Source organism: Bos taurus, chromosome 2 (assembly GCF_002263795.3).
Source record: "Bos taurus isolate L1 Dominette 01449 registration number 42190680 breed Hereford chromosome 2, ARS-UCD2.0, whole genome shotgun sequence".
In the NCBI taxonomy this organism is placed as follows: Eukaryota; Metazoa; Chordata; class Mammalia; order Artiodactyla; family Bovidae; genus Bos; species Bos taurus.
Window position 1 is genome coordinate 47,730,673 of NC_037329.1, and position 19,497 is coordinate 47,750,169.

Genomic DNA, 19,497 nt, shown 5'->3' on the forward strand with positions numbered 1-19,497 from the left:
AATATATTTTTACATAAAAAAAAAAGTTTTTGGTCTTTATATTACTAGTATTTTCTTTTAGGGGAAAAAACCAAATAGAATATGCATGAGAATATAAAACAGATAATAAAAAGTACCTATGTAGATATATTAATATTTTAGTGTATAGTTTTCTGGGCTTTTCCACCTGTATGTATGTATTACATATGCAGACACACACACACACACACATATATGTTACATATATTTTTAACAAAAACAGAATCATATTGTTTTGTAACTTTTCTTTTATCAATACATTGTTACTATTCTTTCATGTTAACTATAGATCTATTTGACTAGTATCCATGTATGGATATACCATAATTTATTCAATCCACAGTTGTGGATATTTTGATAATTTACAATCTTTTACTATTTTAAACAACACTATGATAAACATTCTTATTTACTCATCTTTGCTAATATGCTCAATTGTTTTCTAAGGAAAAATTCTTAAAAGTAGAGTTCCAGGGACAAAAGGTTTACATATATTTTAAAGCTCTGGATACACATTGTCAGACTGCCCTCCAGTGTAGCTGATCAATATGCATTCCATTTATATTTCTATAAACAATGTCGGTAGTGCTCATTTTTCTCATCAACACTGTGTTTATCATTATTTTTAAATCTTTGTCATTCTAATAGCATAAAGATACTTTATACTCATGATTCCTTAACCAGTCTTCATCCAATGGTATTCTTAATTGTGAAAATCTTATGTATGCTAAAGATGAAAATTCAAGGAATTTAATAATAAAATTAGAGTTGTGTATCATAATTGTTTTAGTTGTTACCAATCCAAGCTGCACAAAACAAACAAGCCAACAAACCAACCAATGTCTGGGTCCTAACCAAGATCAGCACAGAACTCATCTCTTGGGGTACAGCCTGGGCAGTAGTATTCTTTGAAATCACCCCTGGTGATCCAGATGTACAAGGTGGGTGTGGGGAGGGTGAGAATCACATTCTGTTGAAAAGGAACCTACAAGCATCTTTTGGAAAATGTCTTACCCTAAAGAAATGCATTGTTTTATAATAATATATACATTTAGCAAATATTAGTTATTATAAGCACATACATTTATTAAAGTATTAGACATGTATATGTTATAATGAACAATACAGTGTTACTGAAAATCTAAAATAATTCAAACATTTTACTGCTGTGCTATGCCATCACAACAAACTTTATATATGACTATGTTACCACTGAGGCCTTGTCCAAATACACAGAAATGTTTCCATAGTTGTAATAGAAGTACAAATACAATGATATATTTTTCTTATTTTCTATCAGAATAACACAAGGGTTTTTCCTTTTTGATATATAGACTCTATATGAATACTTTTAACCATGTAGCATGTAGACTGATCATATTTATTGAACTACCTGATAAAGTTTGGCATTCATATTTTGATTTTTTCATTATTATATATAACATGGGAATGGACATCTTCCTGTATATGAAAGTTTCCTACCTTTGAAATTTTCTAAGGAAATTCACTGGCATGATCGTTGTGAGCATCAGAGACAGGTAAGTGAAAGGCTTGCAACATGTAAAAGTATACAAATAAAAGGAGCTATCATTGTCATCATTATTGACATTAGTAGCTAAAGTTAGTTGTGATGATGTCGTAACAGTACGGAGTATAAAATCAGCATATCCAACACATATATTTCTATAGTATGACTTTGCAAGTCTTCTAGCTGCTGTGGTCTACTTTATTTATTTTTTTAAAGCTCTCACTGTTGCATTTAAAGGAGATAAGATGCTGAGGTAGGCATAGGGTATACAAATCTTTAAATATTAATTCAGATCAGTGATAAAAAACAGTAACACCTTAAACATTTCAGTGCTCCTTAAATCTTGCTGCCATTTCCATAAATAGGTATTTTGCTTTATTTGCATTTGGAAACCATTTTTTTGAACAAGCTAATAAAAACTCTTATTTACTAGTAATCACTATCTCTGGCTTTTTCCCCTATCTGCTAAATAATAATGACATATTTAAATGTACAGATCATCATTTCTCTAATCACAGTCAAGAGTACATTTCTGAAATAGTCTAGTGTGTATACAAGGCTTTGTAGATGAAGGATTTCCTTATAGGTTATTACTCTTTTATCTTTATTTTGTGAAACAGAAACATCCATTTTGAGGATTTATGAAAGTAATCATTTGGGGACATTATTCTAAAAGTTCTCCATCTAAATATTCTTGAGGAATTACAATAAAGAAAATATGGTTATTCTGGGTATATTTTTGCATTGCAAACAAGAAGGTGGTGAGTATCACAAGCTTCTTAAGGGTAATACGTGGATCAAGGCATATTTTTTATTTTCCCTAGTTTTCAACACACCCAATTTAACAATCAAGTATACTCTGCTGAACAAAAGGATAAAAATGATGATACAGACAAACAACAATAACACAACACCCTGCCTATTCTTTCAGGAAAGCAGAATTTAGACAATGTGATAAACACACAGTGATAAACACACAGATCTACCTGTCTGTCTCAAATAAACATTTATTGAGAGCTTATTATGAACCATGAAATTTTAAAGCTCTTTTCATAAAGTTAGTATAACTACAAGGCAATATGCTAGGAACTATAGCAGGTATATAACAAGGGGACAATCGTAAAACTGAAGGTGTTAGGAAAAACTAAGCAAGTGGTAACCTTTGATCTGGGATTTGAGAGTGGAAAAGGAAACAATGGGCTTCTAAGTGGAAGCAAAATAATTTTAAAAATAGACAAGGAGGTAATAAAGTATATGGAGGGTAATAAGAATCCTATGTGTCCTCAAAACAAAGAAATATGACTGAAAATATTGTACGCTGATTTTCTACCCACTCCAGCCCTCCCAACCCTGGTTAAACCTGCTGCCGCCTTAGACAAGCAGTGAAGGTATTTAAAGTCATCTTTCTAAACCATTAAAGACAAGGATTACTTATTTCCCTCGTATTTCCAAGATCCAAGAGTCTCTAACACATGGTTGGCATTCAAAAAATGTTGGTTGAATCAATCTATTAAGATTGTAAAACATGCATTCAACTTCTAGAAATCAGATCACTTGCTCTCTGTGTGTGGCAAGTGTGTATGTGGACGAGAGAATACCACCCATTAGTAGAGAAAGTGAAAACTGACTTGTATCGTGTATTTTAACTCTTGTATTGTGAAAACTGACTCTTTATCTCCTGGTCCAGTGCCAGGAGATAAAGGCTGCTGAAAAGGAGATGGTTGGAAGATGTCAAGTTACTTTAGAAGACTCCCAGGTATGCTGGAGAGTTAAAATAATCTTACAGAGGAAGAGGTCCATCCCAAAGTACTCTGAATTCTTATAGTCACTCATTATTGTTGGGGTCACTGAAAGAGGATCCCATCAATTTTTATAGCTGGAAGGAAAACTGGAAATTGCTTATTTTTGAACCACTTAATCCTGAATAGGCATTCTCTGGTGAACTTACTACTTATCTCTGCATAAAAAACTATCATCTGTTGAAGCATATGGGGACAAATGTTTTCTCAAAGCTGATTTTTTTTGGTGGGAGCAGCTGTTTTGTGCTTAATCTAATGAAGGAGATAGTTTTGGGGTTTTTTTTTTTTTTAAAAAAAGCAAACTATTCACTGAACATTTAGCAGTTAAATAACTAAAAGGCAGCTGGGAGCCTGGAACAAGTTAGCAAGCTGGAAAAGTCCTTTAATTGGAAAGAATTTTTATCTCACACCAGCCAGCGGCACCACAAACTGGCATAACTTCTTTTTCTCATTGTTTGCTGTTACTTTTAAAGAAGTAAGAAATTAAGACTGGAAAGCTACCCAAACAAACATCCCTGGTGTGAGATCATATTCCTAGACACCCAATCAGAGATTGAGATAGTCCAGTACAATTAGGAAACAACAGTGGGAGTTCTTCCTGTGGGGCAGATTTTCAGATGTAAACTGTATTCTTCACACACACATATAATTTATAATGTATGTGTGTCTGTGTATGAGTGTTTATACAGAAATAGCATCAGTAATTTCTTTTTAGGATTTTTTAAAGGATATTTTTCCTGTTACTAAATTTCATTCTTGAGATGTTTCATCTCATTTTAAAAAAATTGCTTTTCAAAAAAAAAGTACCGTCTACCTCTTTAGATTTTTTTTCTCTTGTCACTAATACTCTGAGAAAAGCCGTTGTTCATATTAGGCTAAACTCTTTCATAGTTGGCCCTTAAGTATTAATACTGTTGCACATTTCTTTGTATGTGCACAGGGAGGGCATAAGGCTCATTCCAATTGACCAACAAGTGTTTTAAAAATATCATTATAATGGGAATTTGCTGTATGACTCAGGGAACTCCAACTGGGTCTCTGTGACAACCTAGAGAGGTGGGAAGGGGTGGGAGGTGGGAGGGAGGTTCAAGAGGGATGGGACCTATGTACCTATGGCTGACTCATGTTGATGTATGGCAGAAACCAACACAATATCGTAAAGCAATTATCTTTCAATTAAAAATAATTTAAAAATGCCATAACACCAGTTCGGCCTACAGTCCCAATTTTGGTACATATAACTTCATGCTATAAAACTTTTTCTAAATTGATAAGCCCAAATACTGATTTTTTAGCCACAAAATTCAAGAACCTAAGAAATAAATCATATAGAAGGTACTCCTTCACTATCTGACCTTTATCATTTGCTTTGGCAAGTGTATTTCAATTGCAAACAGGATCAATGATAATCCTTAAAAATGAATGCTTCTAGAGACAGAAGAAAATATCATGCCCTGGTGAGTCTAGTAAATATACTTTTCAATCCCATGAAAAGAGAAAAAAATTCTCCTATTTAAAGGATTGATTTAAAAAATTGAAAGATAACTTTTATGAGCAGTCTAGATCTTCCAACATTAGTTTCCCAAGCCTTAGTAATGACATGGTAACATGTATTTACAAAGATATACCAGTCTCTGTCTTGTACCTTGGATGTTGATATAAACACTCAGCATTCCTTTACCAGAAGTAGACAGGAAGCCCTAGGAACTAGTGTCTATTTGTTCTTCACCGAAAACCAAAACAACTTAGGAGTAAGAGTGGGGAGGAACTGGTGGCAGTATCTGAGAAAATACTCTCTGCAGTCAATAGGGCCAACCTCTTAGGGAAGAGGCAAGACCAGTGGAAGGAAGGAATGTAGCCTGTACCTTGGAGTATGAGGTCAGAGTGATGATGACTGGATCAAGGAGGCCATTCTTATGGGGTCAGACAAAATTGTGTGTTTTATTACTGATCATTTCTGGTTCCTCTATTAACACATAGGATTACTCTAAAAGCTGTTGAAATGAAAAAAAAAAAAGCTTGAGATTTTTCAGTTTCTCAAGTAACAATGGTTTTTGTTTTACAAATGCTTTTTATCACATTTTTCTTAATAGTTATTGTAAGGAAACAAATGCTGAGAGAAGAGGTTAATTCTCTTGGTTGGTAGGATTTCTGTTCCCTCTGTATGCTAGAATAACAGTTAATATGCTCCAACTGTCAATATTCGAACTGGGAGTTCGCCCCATTTTGTTTAATGAGCAGAGCAAGTAGTTTCTAGGTTATTAACAGTTAACTTTGTGTCCTTCCACTGTATACTATTTTATCTTCAGTGCTAAACAGTGCTGAGCACATACTAGATGCTCGATACGGACTTAACTACCTCATGAATATTTTAAGACAATGTTTAGAGCTATTTAAAGGCTGTAAAATCAATTTCACATACCCTCAATCAGTATATTTTGATAAATGAAATAGTAAAGAAAAAAAAGTACAATGCATAGCCATGATATTATTTTGTGGAAACTGATTCTGTTAACTTATACATGTGAATGCTGGGGCATGCTCTGTTAGTGGGTGATGAAATAATTTCAGTGGATCATGACTGTCATAAAAATACGAGATAGGATAAGATATGATGAGACAGAATGGCAGAGTGCATCACATGGAGGGTTTTTTCAGGAAATTTTTGTTGTACATTAAAAACTTCTCTTTGGTGAAATGGAATCCAAGTTAATTCTTGTTAGAAAGAAATTAGATGTAAAAAAAAAAGTTTGAAAAACACTGCTTTAGGATCAGGCCTCTCAGTTGCTCAGCTCTGTGGGGATGATCTATGGAGCTGTGTTTCAGGAGGCATACTTATCAGACTCTAGTGCGGCAGGTATCCCTGTGGAGTTATGCAGTCCAGGAGCCCTGCTCTAGGGCATCTGTGATAAATACTACTCTCTCCTATACCTGTACCCGTGGGTCTTGGAGAGAGATTCTGAATTTCCCTGGATTAGCTCCTACCCCTGGAGTATCTTGGCAACTCCTGCAGACTTCTGTCTAGTTCCATTCTAAATCTGTAAAATGGTGAGTTGTTACTTTGACTTTGCCAAAAGTATAATTCTTAGAAAATAACTTTTACTCTACTCTTTCCTTTGTTAGCATTAATGTTGTGTGATAGAAGTTCCTAGAAGGTAGAAGTTTATGACTTGATTTAGTACTACATGCACATGGAAATGAAATGTTTTGATGACACTGTAGGAAATATGTTTCAGCATTTTTTTTAATGAGTCAGATCTTGGTAGAGTTAACTTTACTGCCTAGAATTTGGGTACTTTTAAAGGCTACTTCAATATTTTTAGACCACTTGATTTTAGTAAATAAAGCTTAGGCATCTCCTTGAGATCTTAAGGATTTATAGTGGTTTTATAAGTAAGCTTAGTGTATTGCAATAGAATAGAATTCTCCCAATTTGCACACTGGGACAATTTATTTCTTGAAAGGTACAAAATAGACCATTGAATCAGCAAACATATCATACCACTATGAGTTCTCACTTTTGATTACATAGACTCAATGTCTAAAATCAAACATATTTTAATTCCTTTTTTTGTACACGAGGAAACATTAAACCTGGATTATGTAAACAAAGCAAGTGGTGTAACCCTGATATTAGGAAACCTTCTTAAACAGCAAGACATTGTCTGTTGTAAAAATATCTTACAGCAAAGAAGAAATGGCTCATTTTGCAAAAATTTATCTAAAAGACATAGATTTTTATCACATAATCAAGAATTTAATATAGTTTTGGTATTTGATTAAAAAACAAGAGCAAAGGGCAACTTTCAACCTAGAAGTCTGTGCATCAATCAGATGAGGAATCTAGGCATTTAAAAACTTGGGTGGAAATACTTTCAATAGCAACTATTGTTAATTCAGTCACAGCCTTAAAGCAATCTTTGCCTTTTTTCACTGTATGTCTACATTAGACAAGAGGCTTACTTCCCTTCAAACGTCCCATATCCTGAGAGAGCTAACATGTACAATAATCCATCCTGGAGTATTTTTATCCCATAACCTTTTTGCAACTATAACCTCAAATGAAGGGAATGACAGTTTCCCTTTCTTTACTAGGATGTTCTAAGAATAAATAAATACAGAGAACAAAAAGCCAAGCTTATATATGAAGTATCCTTTTGTGGTCTCTAAGTTTCTTATACCTACCAGTTCAGAGGCTGCACTGAGTTTCAATCAAATGTATTTTGTGCTGAAAAAACACTTTCTTTTCCAGAGTTAAAAAATATATATATAAATATTCATGAGCATATATTTATTCACAGGTGTATTTATATTCTTGTTAGTCGATGTATATCTTTAAGAGTTAAGGCAAAGAAATGATTGAATTATTTACTCTTTTGGTACAAACTCATACTCTGCCCCTTCACAGGACTTTATTTTCATGTGTTTAGAAGAGCTGATTAAATGTTTATTACCAAAAAGTGAGAATATAAAAGGCATTTTAAAGTGAAAAAGTTGTATTTAATGACTTTATCATTTGGAGGAAGGCAAGCTTCAGTTATTAAGTTGGTTAGAACAGTCTAAATCTTTTTGCTTCTTTGAAAACTTTGAAAACCCACAGGGCCATGAAAGGCTGGGTCCTCTGCAAAGGCCCCAGTTACTGGCATGCGTGTTTTTGTTCTGTGGTAAACAGGTGGGCAGCGGTCAGAGGCCTGAGGAGGCATGGCCCCGATGAAATCTGCCGGTCAGGGCACTTGATTTTGAATTCTTCCCTAAACCAAACAACAGGACACATGCTGGAACCACTTAAATGTTGAAATTCAACTAACTTCATAAACTGAAAATTGCTTTAAATATATATACGACTGATGGATTTCATAACATACCTGCATTCAGCAGTTTGAATGTTTGGACTGAGACTGAGGAATTGATTGGGTTTGGTTGCCAGATCCACCAGAACTTTGTTTTACAACTTGAGGAATGTTACCAAGTATCCTACTGGTCGTTTTCTAAATCTGTTACATGGAAATATTAAACTTCACTTGTAATTTCATAGCCAAAATGTTAATAGAAACCTGTAAACTTTGCAATGCAAAGTGTTAAGAGAGCTTTAGTGGAAAGGCAATTTCAAAATGCCGAACAGAATTAATAAAACCTGATTTCTAAGCATTTCGTATTTATCTGATTTTTTTTTTTTTTTAACTATCTTTGCCTTCAATTCTCATATATGAGTTATAATACATTTTAAATATGGACTGGTATTCACATATAGGCCTAGAACATGAATATTTGGGTTGTTTATAATAAAAACCTCTCTATAAAAGAAGTTCTTGAAAATAAACAACCTATCAAGTTAAATGTTTTCAGAGTGACTTCTGGTCTTCAATGAAGTCTTAATGGAACATTTTTGAGCTGCTGCTTAGGAGAGTGGAAAAAAGGCACTGGGGTGAGCAGGAGGTATTTGAATTCTGTTCAGGCTCCACGACCACAAGGAAGACTTGGGCCCTGTCACCTGTAGGTGTCTCTCACTCTCACTCTGCTATCAAAACTGGGGTGACGGGGCTGGCATGGGCACAGCTGTCTCCTACAAAGGCCTACTGACACATCACCCACTAGGAAACCCATTCTTATCTGAGTGAGGCAATACAAAATCATTTACATAAAGGTTAGCAAATGTAATTCACAAATGAGGGGTAGTTCTTTTGATATTGTGGACATTTTATCTGCATTGACACAAACATCCTAGTTATTGTATACTAGTATATCAGAGTCCAGAGAGAGAAGGCAAAATAAGTGACTTTGGTCTAAAAGTGCATCAAAAGTTTACAAACATGGTTTCTAACATGCATTGATGTGCTTCAATTCACTGTCTTTTGGATATTTTTAAAGATTTGAAGGGAAAACAGTATTTTTGGCAACTAGATGCTTCCAGTGAAGAACTTATGCAGCTGGGAAGAAAACAGATTTTAGGATCAGATGAACCTGAATTCAAATCCTTATTCAATTATGTATGACTTTGGATACTCAAGTTCTCTGAGGCTCAATTTACCCATCTGTAAAATGAGAACAAGAACACCTTATACTTTGGAAGACTGCACAAATTAGAAATAATACAGGTAAGTAACCTAGTACATCATAGGTACTCAAGGATAACTAAAAGCAACATTTTAAGAATAAAGTGTGTTTTCTTCTAATGTCTTCCTAGTATGCTAGGAATACTTAGCAAATCTTGATGGGAGAGTTATGTCTGTCATCAGCTGTCTCACTGTAAATGCCCACCTCTGGTGTTTATTTGATGTTTGCTAAGCAATTATCACGACAGTACCTTCAGCTGACACAGTTCACTGTGTATCTAAAAAGAATGATATTAGAGACCTCGTCAATAAATCAGCTCATCAAAAGAGCTACATTAGTAAATCTACCCATTTTTATTACCAGCTGCACATCAGATCTATACATTAATTAGTATTTAATTTTATTAAGTTTAATACTTAAAAAAATTCTAACTGACCTAGATTTTTATCAAGCATATGTTTTCTGTTATCTGACACATGATTGGTCACATCCACATCATTATTAGACATTTATTCTCATCCCTTTTGACTATTTATATGCTAACACTTTCCTTATATTAATAAATTTTCAACATACGTGTTTCAACAAACCCAGCACTGGCAATCCAGATCTGATGTTTTACAGAGAGGCATGGAACAAGAAAATACATGTCTAAGACTATATAAAATAAGTCTAAACTTGACAATCAGAAGAAACAAGAACATAAATAAATGTCGGTCTTTTCCATTATAGATAAATTAAAATACATCATTAATAAAATACGTACACTTTGCAATATGAACTTAGACCTGAAACAAAGTAAGTTGAGGTAAGGGGTATCAAAATTTAAAAATATAATACAATGAGACAAACAATGTCTCATCCAAATGATTGAAGGTATGCTTAATAAATATAGTGTATTTTTAAATAGTTACTGACTTTATGTAACTTTAATCTGCTAAATGCATAAGATTAAATTTTCATTTATTTGAGATTATCTAAAAAGAAATACGAGTCACTGAGAAGCTGGAAGCCCCTTTGGAATAAGTATCCTGTTAAACACATAAAAAATAGCTTCATGAGTTTTCTTAGACTATCAAGAAGGCACTAATCATTTCAATTATCTTTTTCACCTTATATTCTTTTTAACACAAGAGGTCAATGAACAGTTCTTCATTAAATACTGACATCAAACATAACACATAACAGAAGTTGTAGAGAATGGCAGGTATAAGTAGTGACACCAGGAAGGAAAACACTTGATTTTACTATCAACAACCAAGACATGTAGGTCATAATGCCTTTCTAGCATGGTGGTCTAACAGTCTATATATAACCACACAATAGCTTACTATTAAAAGCCTCAGCAGTTTTCTCACTTCCAGTAGCAATCTGGTTTTAAAAGCCCACTGTTTTCATATCTGAGTAATACTGTCTCTATATTCATTTTTTATTTCCACCTTGTCATTTCCCACCAATCTCTCAAATCATTATTGTTGGATTCTGGGTATTTCTAATATTCTTATGGTCAAATTTTCAGATGTCTCCATGAATTTATCTCTACAGTGCTTCTTTAAATTTTTTTTATAGCAATTTCTGAGGACTCTACTGAACAAAATACAGTTCTTTCTACTGTGTCTACTTTCAAATAAATCTGTCTCCATTAATAGCAGATAATGAGATACAATAATGTCAATGGTAAAAATAATGGTTTAGTTCTACAAGAAAACTGTAAAATAATTTCAAGATCAAAAATTCTGGAAATCAGGTTTTCAAGCCTTTTTTATTAGAAAACTTAAATTATTACCTTTTTAAAAAAGGAAGTAGCCAATATCCATTTTTGAATTTTTTCAAACAAATAGTAATAAGGGATAGCAAACTAGGATAAGAAAACACATTAGAAGACAGCTTTCTACTTCATACAACTTCTAGTTAACTCTTCCTATTCATTCACCTATTTCTGGTCAGCAGCAAGAAGAAAAAAATATCCATTTATTTTTGCCTCTTTTTTGGATCTTCCAAGGTGAGCTTCATTTACCTGAATACAAACACAAGCTAGGGGAAACGGCTTTTATATTGGCATTGACCAAGTACATGTCTCATGAACCAGGAAATCCTGCCTTCTATGGTTTCTTTCGTAGTTTAGAGTCCAATGGTTATTGAACCAACTGAAAGTTGAACGAAATTCAAAACAACAGATTGACAACAAATAACGGAAACACATGGAATCCTCTTGGTTGTTATTTTTTTCTAAGAGACAAATCCCTAGCATTCTGTAAATAAAATTATAAATACTAAAGAAATGATGAGAATTTCACATCGGGGAAAGGATCATTTCTTATCATAATAAATATTTTGGTACAAATTTTAAAAAAACGTATAAAAGTTTAGTACCTTTGGGTACTTTTTTCTAATAAAACCATACCTGCTTCAGAACTTGTTTGATTATAGCTGCTAACAATGCTGTTTGGTATCACTGGAGTGGAGGACGTTGAAATTCTTGACTGAGGTGGATTGGGATGTAATGAATTTCCTAAAGCCATGCCCGACTGACTGAGCATCCCACAGTTCCCGCTAGCCTGAATCTGATTTATTAAACCTGTAAGATGGTGGTTTGGGACTGGACTATTACTGTGAACAAAGTTAGTGTTTGCATTGTGGCAGTGCATGGCTTCCCCTCTTAAAGGTATGCTCTGTGTCAGTGAATTCTGAAGAACACTGGAGTTCATACTGGGATCTGTAAAATGCAGCTGGTTAGCAGAGCAAGGCAAAGCAGTATTTGAGCCCCCACAACCCGGGGTACTATTGCTACTCAAGTGAGAGCTTTGACAACTCATAGACTGTAGTAACTGAGACATTGAACTGATGGGAAACGACCCCTGACCCTGCTTCCTTAGCAAGTCGGGTCCAGGTTTAGGAACTGCAGAACTATCCATTTGAGACTGTCTGAGCAAACTCAACACTGTGGTAGGTGGCTGTTTTCTTTTCCGCAATGAGTCTTTTTGCTGAGACATCAGCTTATCTCTTAGTGCTGCTCGACCACTTTGCCCTTCACCTGACGGGAGAAGCATGTTGGCAGTAGGAGGGAACATGGTGTTTAAAGTGCTATGTCCTTCAGTGTTGCCACTGCCAGCAACAGCTCCAGAATTGCTACTGCTGCTACTGTTGTTACCAGCAAGTTTGTTTTGATTTGCTAGCTGTGCTTTGGCTGCTGCTGAGAGTAAACTACTTGCTGGAAAGGAGGCAGCATTGTGCTGGTTCAAGATCTGATTTAAAGGCATTCCCAGCAAACCAGGCTGACTCTTTACAGAACCACTTCCGGCAGATGCAGTAGGAAAAGCTGCACTGCTTGGGGGATTTAGTACATTACTCATTCCAGCAATTAATGGGTTAGGGATATCCTTGTACTGATGATGTCCATCGGACTTGGTAGAAGGGCTTGATGGCATTGATGGCCTTGGGGACCCTATTGTTGACCTTGGTGACCTGGGTGGAACCTTAATACCACTGCAATTGGCCTGGGGTCCTAGAGGTGGCATCATGAAATTTCCGTGATCTGATGATGTGGAAGATGAGCGTGATCTTTGGGGCGATGCCTCAATCCTTCCAATTCCAGTCCCCATCATGTGCACTGGGGATGTCACTGGAGAAGGGGACAGGGAGGTTGAAGCTGAATGCTGAACTCTTTGTACATGACTCCCATGATTCATATGACCAGGTTTTACGGTTGGCAAAGGGAGATTACTTGGCAAAGGAACAACAGCAGGAGGCATGCTTACATTCATCACAGGTACCTGAGAGTGGACATTTGAATGGAAACTAGTTGGATTAATGATAACAGGGTTCTGATTCACCGGTTTACTAGGAATAGGGTCAAGAATGCCAAGTGGATCTTTCTCAGATGTTAATGGCTTTTTCTGAAGAGCACAAGAAGGTGGAGGGGGAGGTGGGCCTTGGGGTGGTTTGTGGTGGAACATTGCTCGTGGTATTTCCATATTAGTTGAAAAATTACACATTGGTTTTTTCATTACTGGACTCTTTGTAGTCAAGGTTGGGGAAAGAGGTATATTAGTCCTTCCAGCCATTGCACAGGATGACTGTACAGGAGAACCATGTAGCATTACTGAAGGTGGAGAAAGAGGAGTCCTATTCAGGTGAATAGGACTAGAATTGGGAGCTCCGTGAAAACCAGGATTATTTCTTGTGAAGACATCAGGGCTTCCGAGTGGGTCAGTCCTTGGCGAGATCGAGCCGTCTCCATATATCTGGGAACCTGACGACGCGGGGCTGGGCAGGCCTCCATGGCTGCCACGGAATGGAGACTTCTGTCCATGCTCATTGCTGCCCAATCTCTGCCGGGGGTAGACAGGGTGGGGTTCCTGTTGCTGGCTTCCAGGCAGTTCTTGTACATATAGTCTTCCCATGGTGTTTGATGATCCAATCATTAACTTGAAAGGATTCTTACATTCAGGCATTACAGAATTTGTAATTCCTTCATGTGACTTATTTCTTACAGATCTTGGAGTTGCTGCCCGTGAAGGTACTACTGGAGTTGCATCTGATGTGAAAGAGAGAGAGAAAAAAAATCTGTTAGTAGTCTCAATCCTTTTGTGTGAAAATGGAGGAAGGGAAGGAAAGGAGAAAATGAGAAAGGAAGGGCATCTGGAAAAAGAAATTTGCAAATAGAAACTGTGACTCTGCAATAAAAAAAAAGGTTTGTATTCTACAATAAATTTTGTCTGAAAAAAATGCACATTATTCTTCCTTAGTTGACCAAAGGTTCTCAATAACTGCTCATTATGCTTGTTTACCTCCTATCTGTTGAGAAAGGATGGGGCTCTGAATCTGTACATACAGACATTACTCATTCTAATAATGTTTATCATATGTAAAATCAAGATTGACAGCCCAGATGGAAATGATAATGTTATTATCATTTGGATTTGAATTTTTTTAAGAATACAGTTACAAGAGAAAATTGTAATCTGTCTGGCATACTATTTTTTTGGATGATTTAAATGAACTGCCATTTTCACCAGAAAATTTTTTACCTTATAAATGTTTCTATAAACCTCCACAAGACAGCTACAAAAACTCTTTCTTATCCCAACATTTTCACTGTGACAGTAAAAGAGTCTTAATTTTTGTGAATTAAGTAAACAGGATTCTCAATCTTTTATAAAGGGAGTGGTAACAACAGTAAATACAGTGAAGTTAAACAATCATGCTAACTTCACATCAAGTTGGTAATACTGCCACACTTCAATTACTTTACCCTTAATCAGTCATTGCTGTAAAAACAGCCTTCATCAACCAACTTTGGTAAAAGATTGCAATTCTTTTATTAGGATAGAACTCTTATGCAAAATTTAGTCAGAGTGCCACCATCTTCAGTATTGGGTTCCAACTGAGTGTTCTCTTTTTAGAGTGCATTGCTCCCTTGCTGGTTTTTTGGAATCCCTTCAGTTCTTTCGGAGATCAGACAGAATACAGGCAACAAAAGCAGGCTGGTTCATCACACAGATTTTTCATTCAATCATGTCAGAATTCTAGTTTTAAGTTTTTTTAGTCCCTAAAGATGTTTAACTATTTTATAAAGTTGTGACTTCTAAAACAGGGGTGGCAAATAAAATTAGCTTCATATGCCAATTCTCATCAACTGGTGGTGGCTGCTTACAGAACTGTGCTGAAAAGGATGCTGAGCTCTAGCTGGGCTGCATGAGAAAATGCCAATGATTCTATTAAGGGCACAGGACATGGGAGTGGTACTGTTCGCATTATATACTGGCCATCCCAATTCTGAGACCTACAGCATATCAGCAAGTATACTCTCAGATTCATTTGCAATCAGAGGTATATTTACTTGAATGGATAATTACACATTTTAGATAAATATACTTCTACCTGCTGGGTACTATGCAGGTTGAATCATAATGTAACAATTTCTGAGACAGTAGTTTTCAACCTGGATAAACAGAAGTCTTGATAGGTTACAATTAAGAAGTAAAAGAATAGAGTGAACATATATATTTTTCTTGGGAGGTGTGGACTTTTTGTTTCTGGCATGGTAGAGATTCTTTGATAGAGTGATTTCTGGACAATATGTGAAAATTAAGAGAAAAAATCATATAAGAGAATTGCAGTAGATAAATTCAACTGAAATCATTTTTTTTGTTAAATAAAGTTTTAAAGTTCGTAATCAAGGCAATAACACATGAAAATGTTTGGGGCTTACATGGCATTCAGTGCGAACAGAGTTGTCTCTATTAATATCACTAACATCATTACAGGACTGACTGTCCTCTTCAGTAATAAAACCACCAAATTGTGTCTTTTCTTGTTTATTTATATAGCCATCTATAGTTCAATGATAAGAAATATAGACATTGGCATTTTTATGTTCAACAGAATTTAGAAAGGAGCTGATGTTTAGAAAGGATTTCTTCCCTACTGGGGAAAAATAGTTACCATTTAAAAAATAACAGGGATACTAAATAAGTAAAAGCCATGCTGCTGTTATGTGGCAGTAAGGAATTAAAGTATTACAAGGGTTGGGAAATGTAAATGTTGGGCACTCAACGAGTGCTTTCCTGTATATCAAATAGACTTTTTAAAAGAGATAAGTTACATGTTTTACGCACGTAAAACAAAGAGAGGTGAAAACTACTGAGCCTTCTTAATCCTTAAGTATTTAAATCCTAACCTTTTAATATAGTTTAAAATTAAAAAATTGAAATAAATGCTATGTCTGAAGCTGGTAAAAGAGTAGAAATTAATCCAATCAAGTATATAGTTTTAAAAGGAGATGGAGATATACCTTATATGCCTATACTAATTTAATTAAATATTTATCTTTAATTTCATTAATGAAACTAGAATGTATAGAATATGACAAAGGACCTAGATCAAGATTCTGCTTCAGTCATTAAAAAGGCAACAAGGCAGACTCTGTAGGCAGGGCTGAAACTGCTATGATGTGAAGTGAGAACAGCAGTAAATATATGAGTACGTGCAAACACATGTGCAAGGTACAGCGTGAAAATGAAAACACACTTACATCAAGGTGGCAGGACAGTGGTTAATTTTAAATAGCTTATTACTATTAAATGTTTTTAAATTGTTGCAATACCTTATAATGAAAAAAATGTAGCTCGTTAAAAGAAATAACAATTCACTAAAGTATTTTTTTCTTACATACCTTAGTGGAGCAATTTTTCTGATCATTCCTGTTAAAATTTAAAGGTTAGTTTAAAGGTAATAGGGTTACTGAAGAGGAGCTGTCTGCTAATAATTGTCAAACTTGTCTCTCCCTGCCTTCTTCACAGAATTCTAGGAGTGACCTGTATGGTATCACAACTGCTTCTCTTTGTATCTAAAGCTATCAGTAATTTGGCCCCAATTTACTTATGCAGGTTTAATTTTCTACTTGTGTCACATTAGTCTCCACCTCATTCCTTAACTATTCCATAGTTGTTCTGGACAAGAATTTTATTTTCCTTATATGTCTAAATCCTACTATTTCCCAGGGCTGGTTCAAATCTGAGTTCTACAATAAAGGTTTCTGATCACTGCAGGTTACACTCCTCATCCCTATTTTTTTTAACTATGCAGAGCAATGTTACTTATCTTTCACAAACAAATGCTTTGGTGTTCAGCCATATTTTATCCAGAATTACTATTCAAGTGTTAACTGTAATATTTTGGAGTTCATATTCTAGCCCTTACGAAGAAAAGTTCCTCAGCCTCAAAGTATAATTCCACAAATTACATATGAATCATAAAGGGAAAATGTACCTCAGTAATGGACATAACTTTAACCAAGCAATCAAACTTGATGTCATCAATATGGGATTAAACTGCCATTACGTGCTTCCTAATAAAGACATAATATCGCCTATGCAGTATTCCTACCAAACTGTGTTTAACTTCAATAAAAATATAAGGAAGCAATCAGGCAAATCCAAACTGAGGAACATCTATAAAACTGGCCTAGACTCTTAAAAAATATCAGTGTCATGAAAGATTTAAAAAGACTGGGGAACCAGTGTAGATTAAGGAAATAAAACAACTAATTACATCATAGTTGCATCATATTTGCATTCTGCATTAAAAAAAGAGATTGGGTTGAAAAAAGCTGTAAGAATATTATTAGGACAACTGGAGAAATCTGAATATAGACTGCATATTAGATAATACTATTATATCAGTTTTAAATTTCCTGAATATGATAATTAGACTGTGGTTTATGTAAGAGAACATCCATGTGTGTTGAAATACTTATGGGTGAACTGTCACAATTATCTGTAGCTCCTGAAACAAAATATTAATTGGTAAGTCTAGGGTATTTAATGAATTGTTTATGTAATTTTTCTGCAGCTTTGAAATTTTTTAAAACTGAAAGCATGTGTGCATGCATGTGTTGGATGGAGGTGTAAAAAGTTCCTGGTAAGGTGATTTCTGTTAGTAGGCATTCAATATACAGCTATTAAATGACTCAAAGCATAATACTGCTAGTTCTTGACAACATTGCTAGCTGTACTTGTGGACTGATACTACATACTCCAATTCAGCCCTAGGAAAAAGGCTACATTTGTTTCCTAAAAACCAATGACCCTTTCTCTTTTGTTAGCTCAGCTCTATGTACCTTCATAGTATTTGTAGGTGCTATTTGGTGTTTATTCTGCTCATTTAACTAAATGACTTGGATAGGGAATTTTGGGAGACAACTTCATGGGAATTTTTCAGAACTAATTATCAATTGTAGTGAAAAGATAAAACATACATAATTTTAAATGCATTGTGTGTGGTTGAAAAGTGGACTCAGAAAATGCTTGGCAAGGTGGTTTCTAGTGACTCCTTCTCCAGGAGTCACTAGAGGAGTGGGGGAGGAAAACTCCTAAACCCTTCACCATATTACATACTTGTTCCTCCTCCGGGACTGGTGAGCACCAGAGAAGGGTGTGGGGTTTCCATGCTTTTATGAAGTGTGGCCACTGCAATGATTTTTCTTTTATGTATGCATAGCTTTGTGACATCTTCATCTGCTTTAACATCTTCTGCAGTTCTTTGTTTCACAGCAGCTCCAGGATCAAAATTAAACACCTGGAAAAAGCACAGCCTTTGTTTAAAATATGTCTGCAAAAATATTAAGTAAAAAGATCCCCTTGTTTAAAAAAAAAAGTTCTGCATAGATTAACCCATATATCTGAAGAAAACTTTCTCAAGTTTTTAAATTTAAGAAAAGCAACTTTATATATAATGTAATAAATACCTTCTGCTGAACTTACGGTTTTTAGTGGCAGGGAAAATAATGAAAATTATTCTAATTCTATGACAGCCAAGATAAATACATGGAAAAGTATAGTATCTGATAATGTTCCCAATTTTAGGTACTTCCTGCTGTTACAATAGTACAAAAAAACATATAAAATACAGTTAAAACCCCTAAAATCTGACATTGCTACATGCTAATTTTTTCTTTGGCTTTATTTTATTGCTATATTAATATTACCTTTTTACTGATTAAAAAAAATCTACTACTCTATTTAAAAAATATTTATTGTATATATACGTATAAGCTGTTTCAAGTGCTTTTTCTTGAAAGAGGTGACACAAATAAAAAAGAAAAAGTTGTGTATTGATCTTTAGTTCTGAGATTAGCTCTATTGTAGGTATTCAGAGAATAATGACCTGTGTCTATAGTATATATTTTTAATCATTTAAAATGATTTTGCTTTTTACCTTGCAAAAGAGTTAAACAGTTTCACTTTTGGCTAGAAAGGTTCAGCTTTGTGATTTTAGAAATATTTGTGGCAGATTTATCAACACCAGTGCTAAAAATAACATTGCAGACTGAGCAGTCAGGAAAGAAAATACTGCACTATTAAAGAGTGAGCACGGGTATAGCTCTAAGAAAAAGGTTCAAAACAGGTGTTTTTTTTTTGCAAAAGAGATTTTGATGAAATATTTAATAGGAATATAGGTTTGTCACCTTTGAAAATGACTCTTGGACTTGAACTATTTTCCACAATTTTTACGTATTCCAAAATGCATGCAAAAGGTATCTAACTTAAGACTTTAAAATGCATATATGATTGGAGAAGTAATATAAAAATGAAA

General features: G+C 34.8%; 1 protein-coding gene across 7 annotated transcripts in view; it reads right to left on the minus strand.

The window, feature by feature from the left end:
• Window positions 1-19,497, minus strand: part of MBD5 (methyl-CpG binding domain protein 5) — a 484,478-nt gene that overhangs the window by 33,830 nt on the left and 431,151 nt on the right. For all 7 annotated transcript variants that reach the window (XM_015475434.2, XM_015475445.3, XM_015475436.3 and 4 more), the window contains 2 exons: window positions 18,300-18,480; window positions 11,804-13,936 (listed from right to left, as the gene is read on the minus strand). In XM_015475434.2, the coding sequence (XP_015330920.1) occupies window positions 11,804-13,936; window positions 18,300-18,480 (2,314 nt within the window). The remainder of the gene's footprint in view (window positions 1-11,803; window positions 13,937-18,299; window positions 18,481-19,497) is intronic.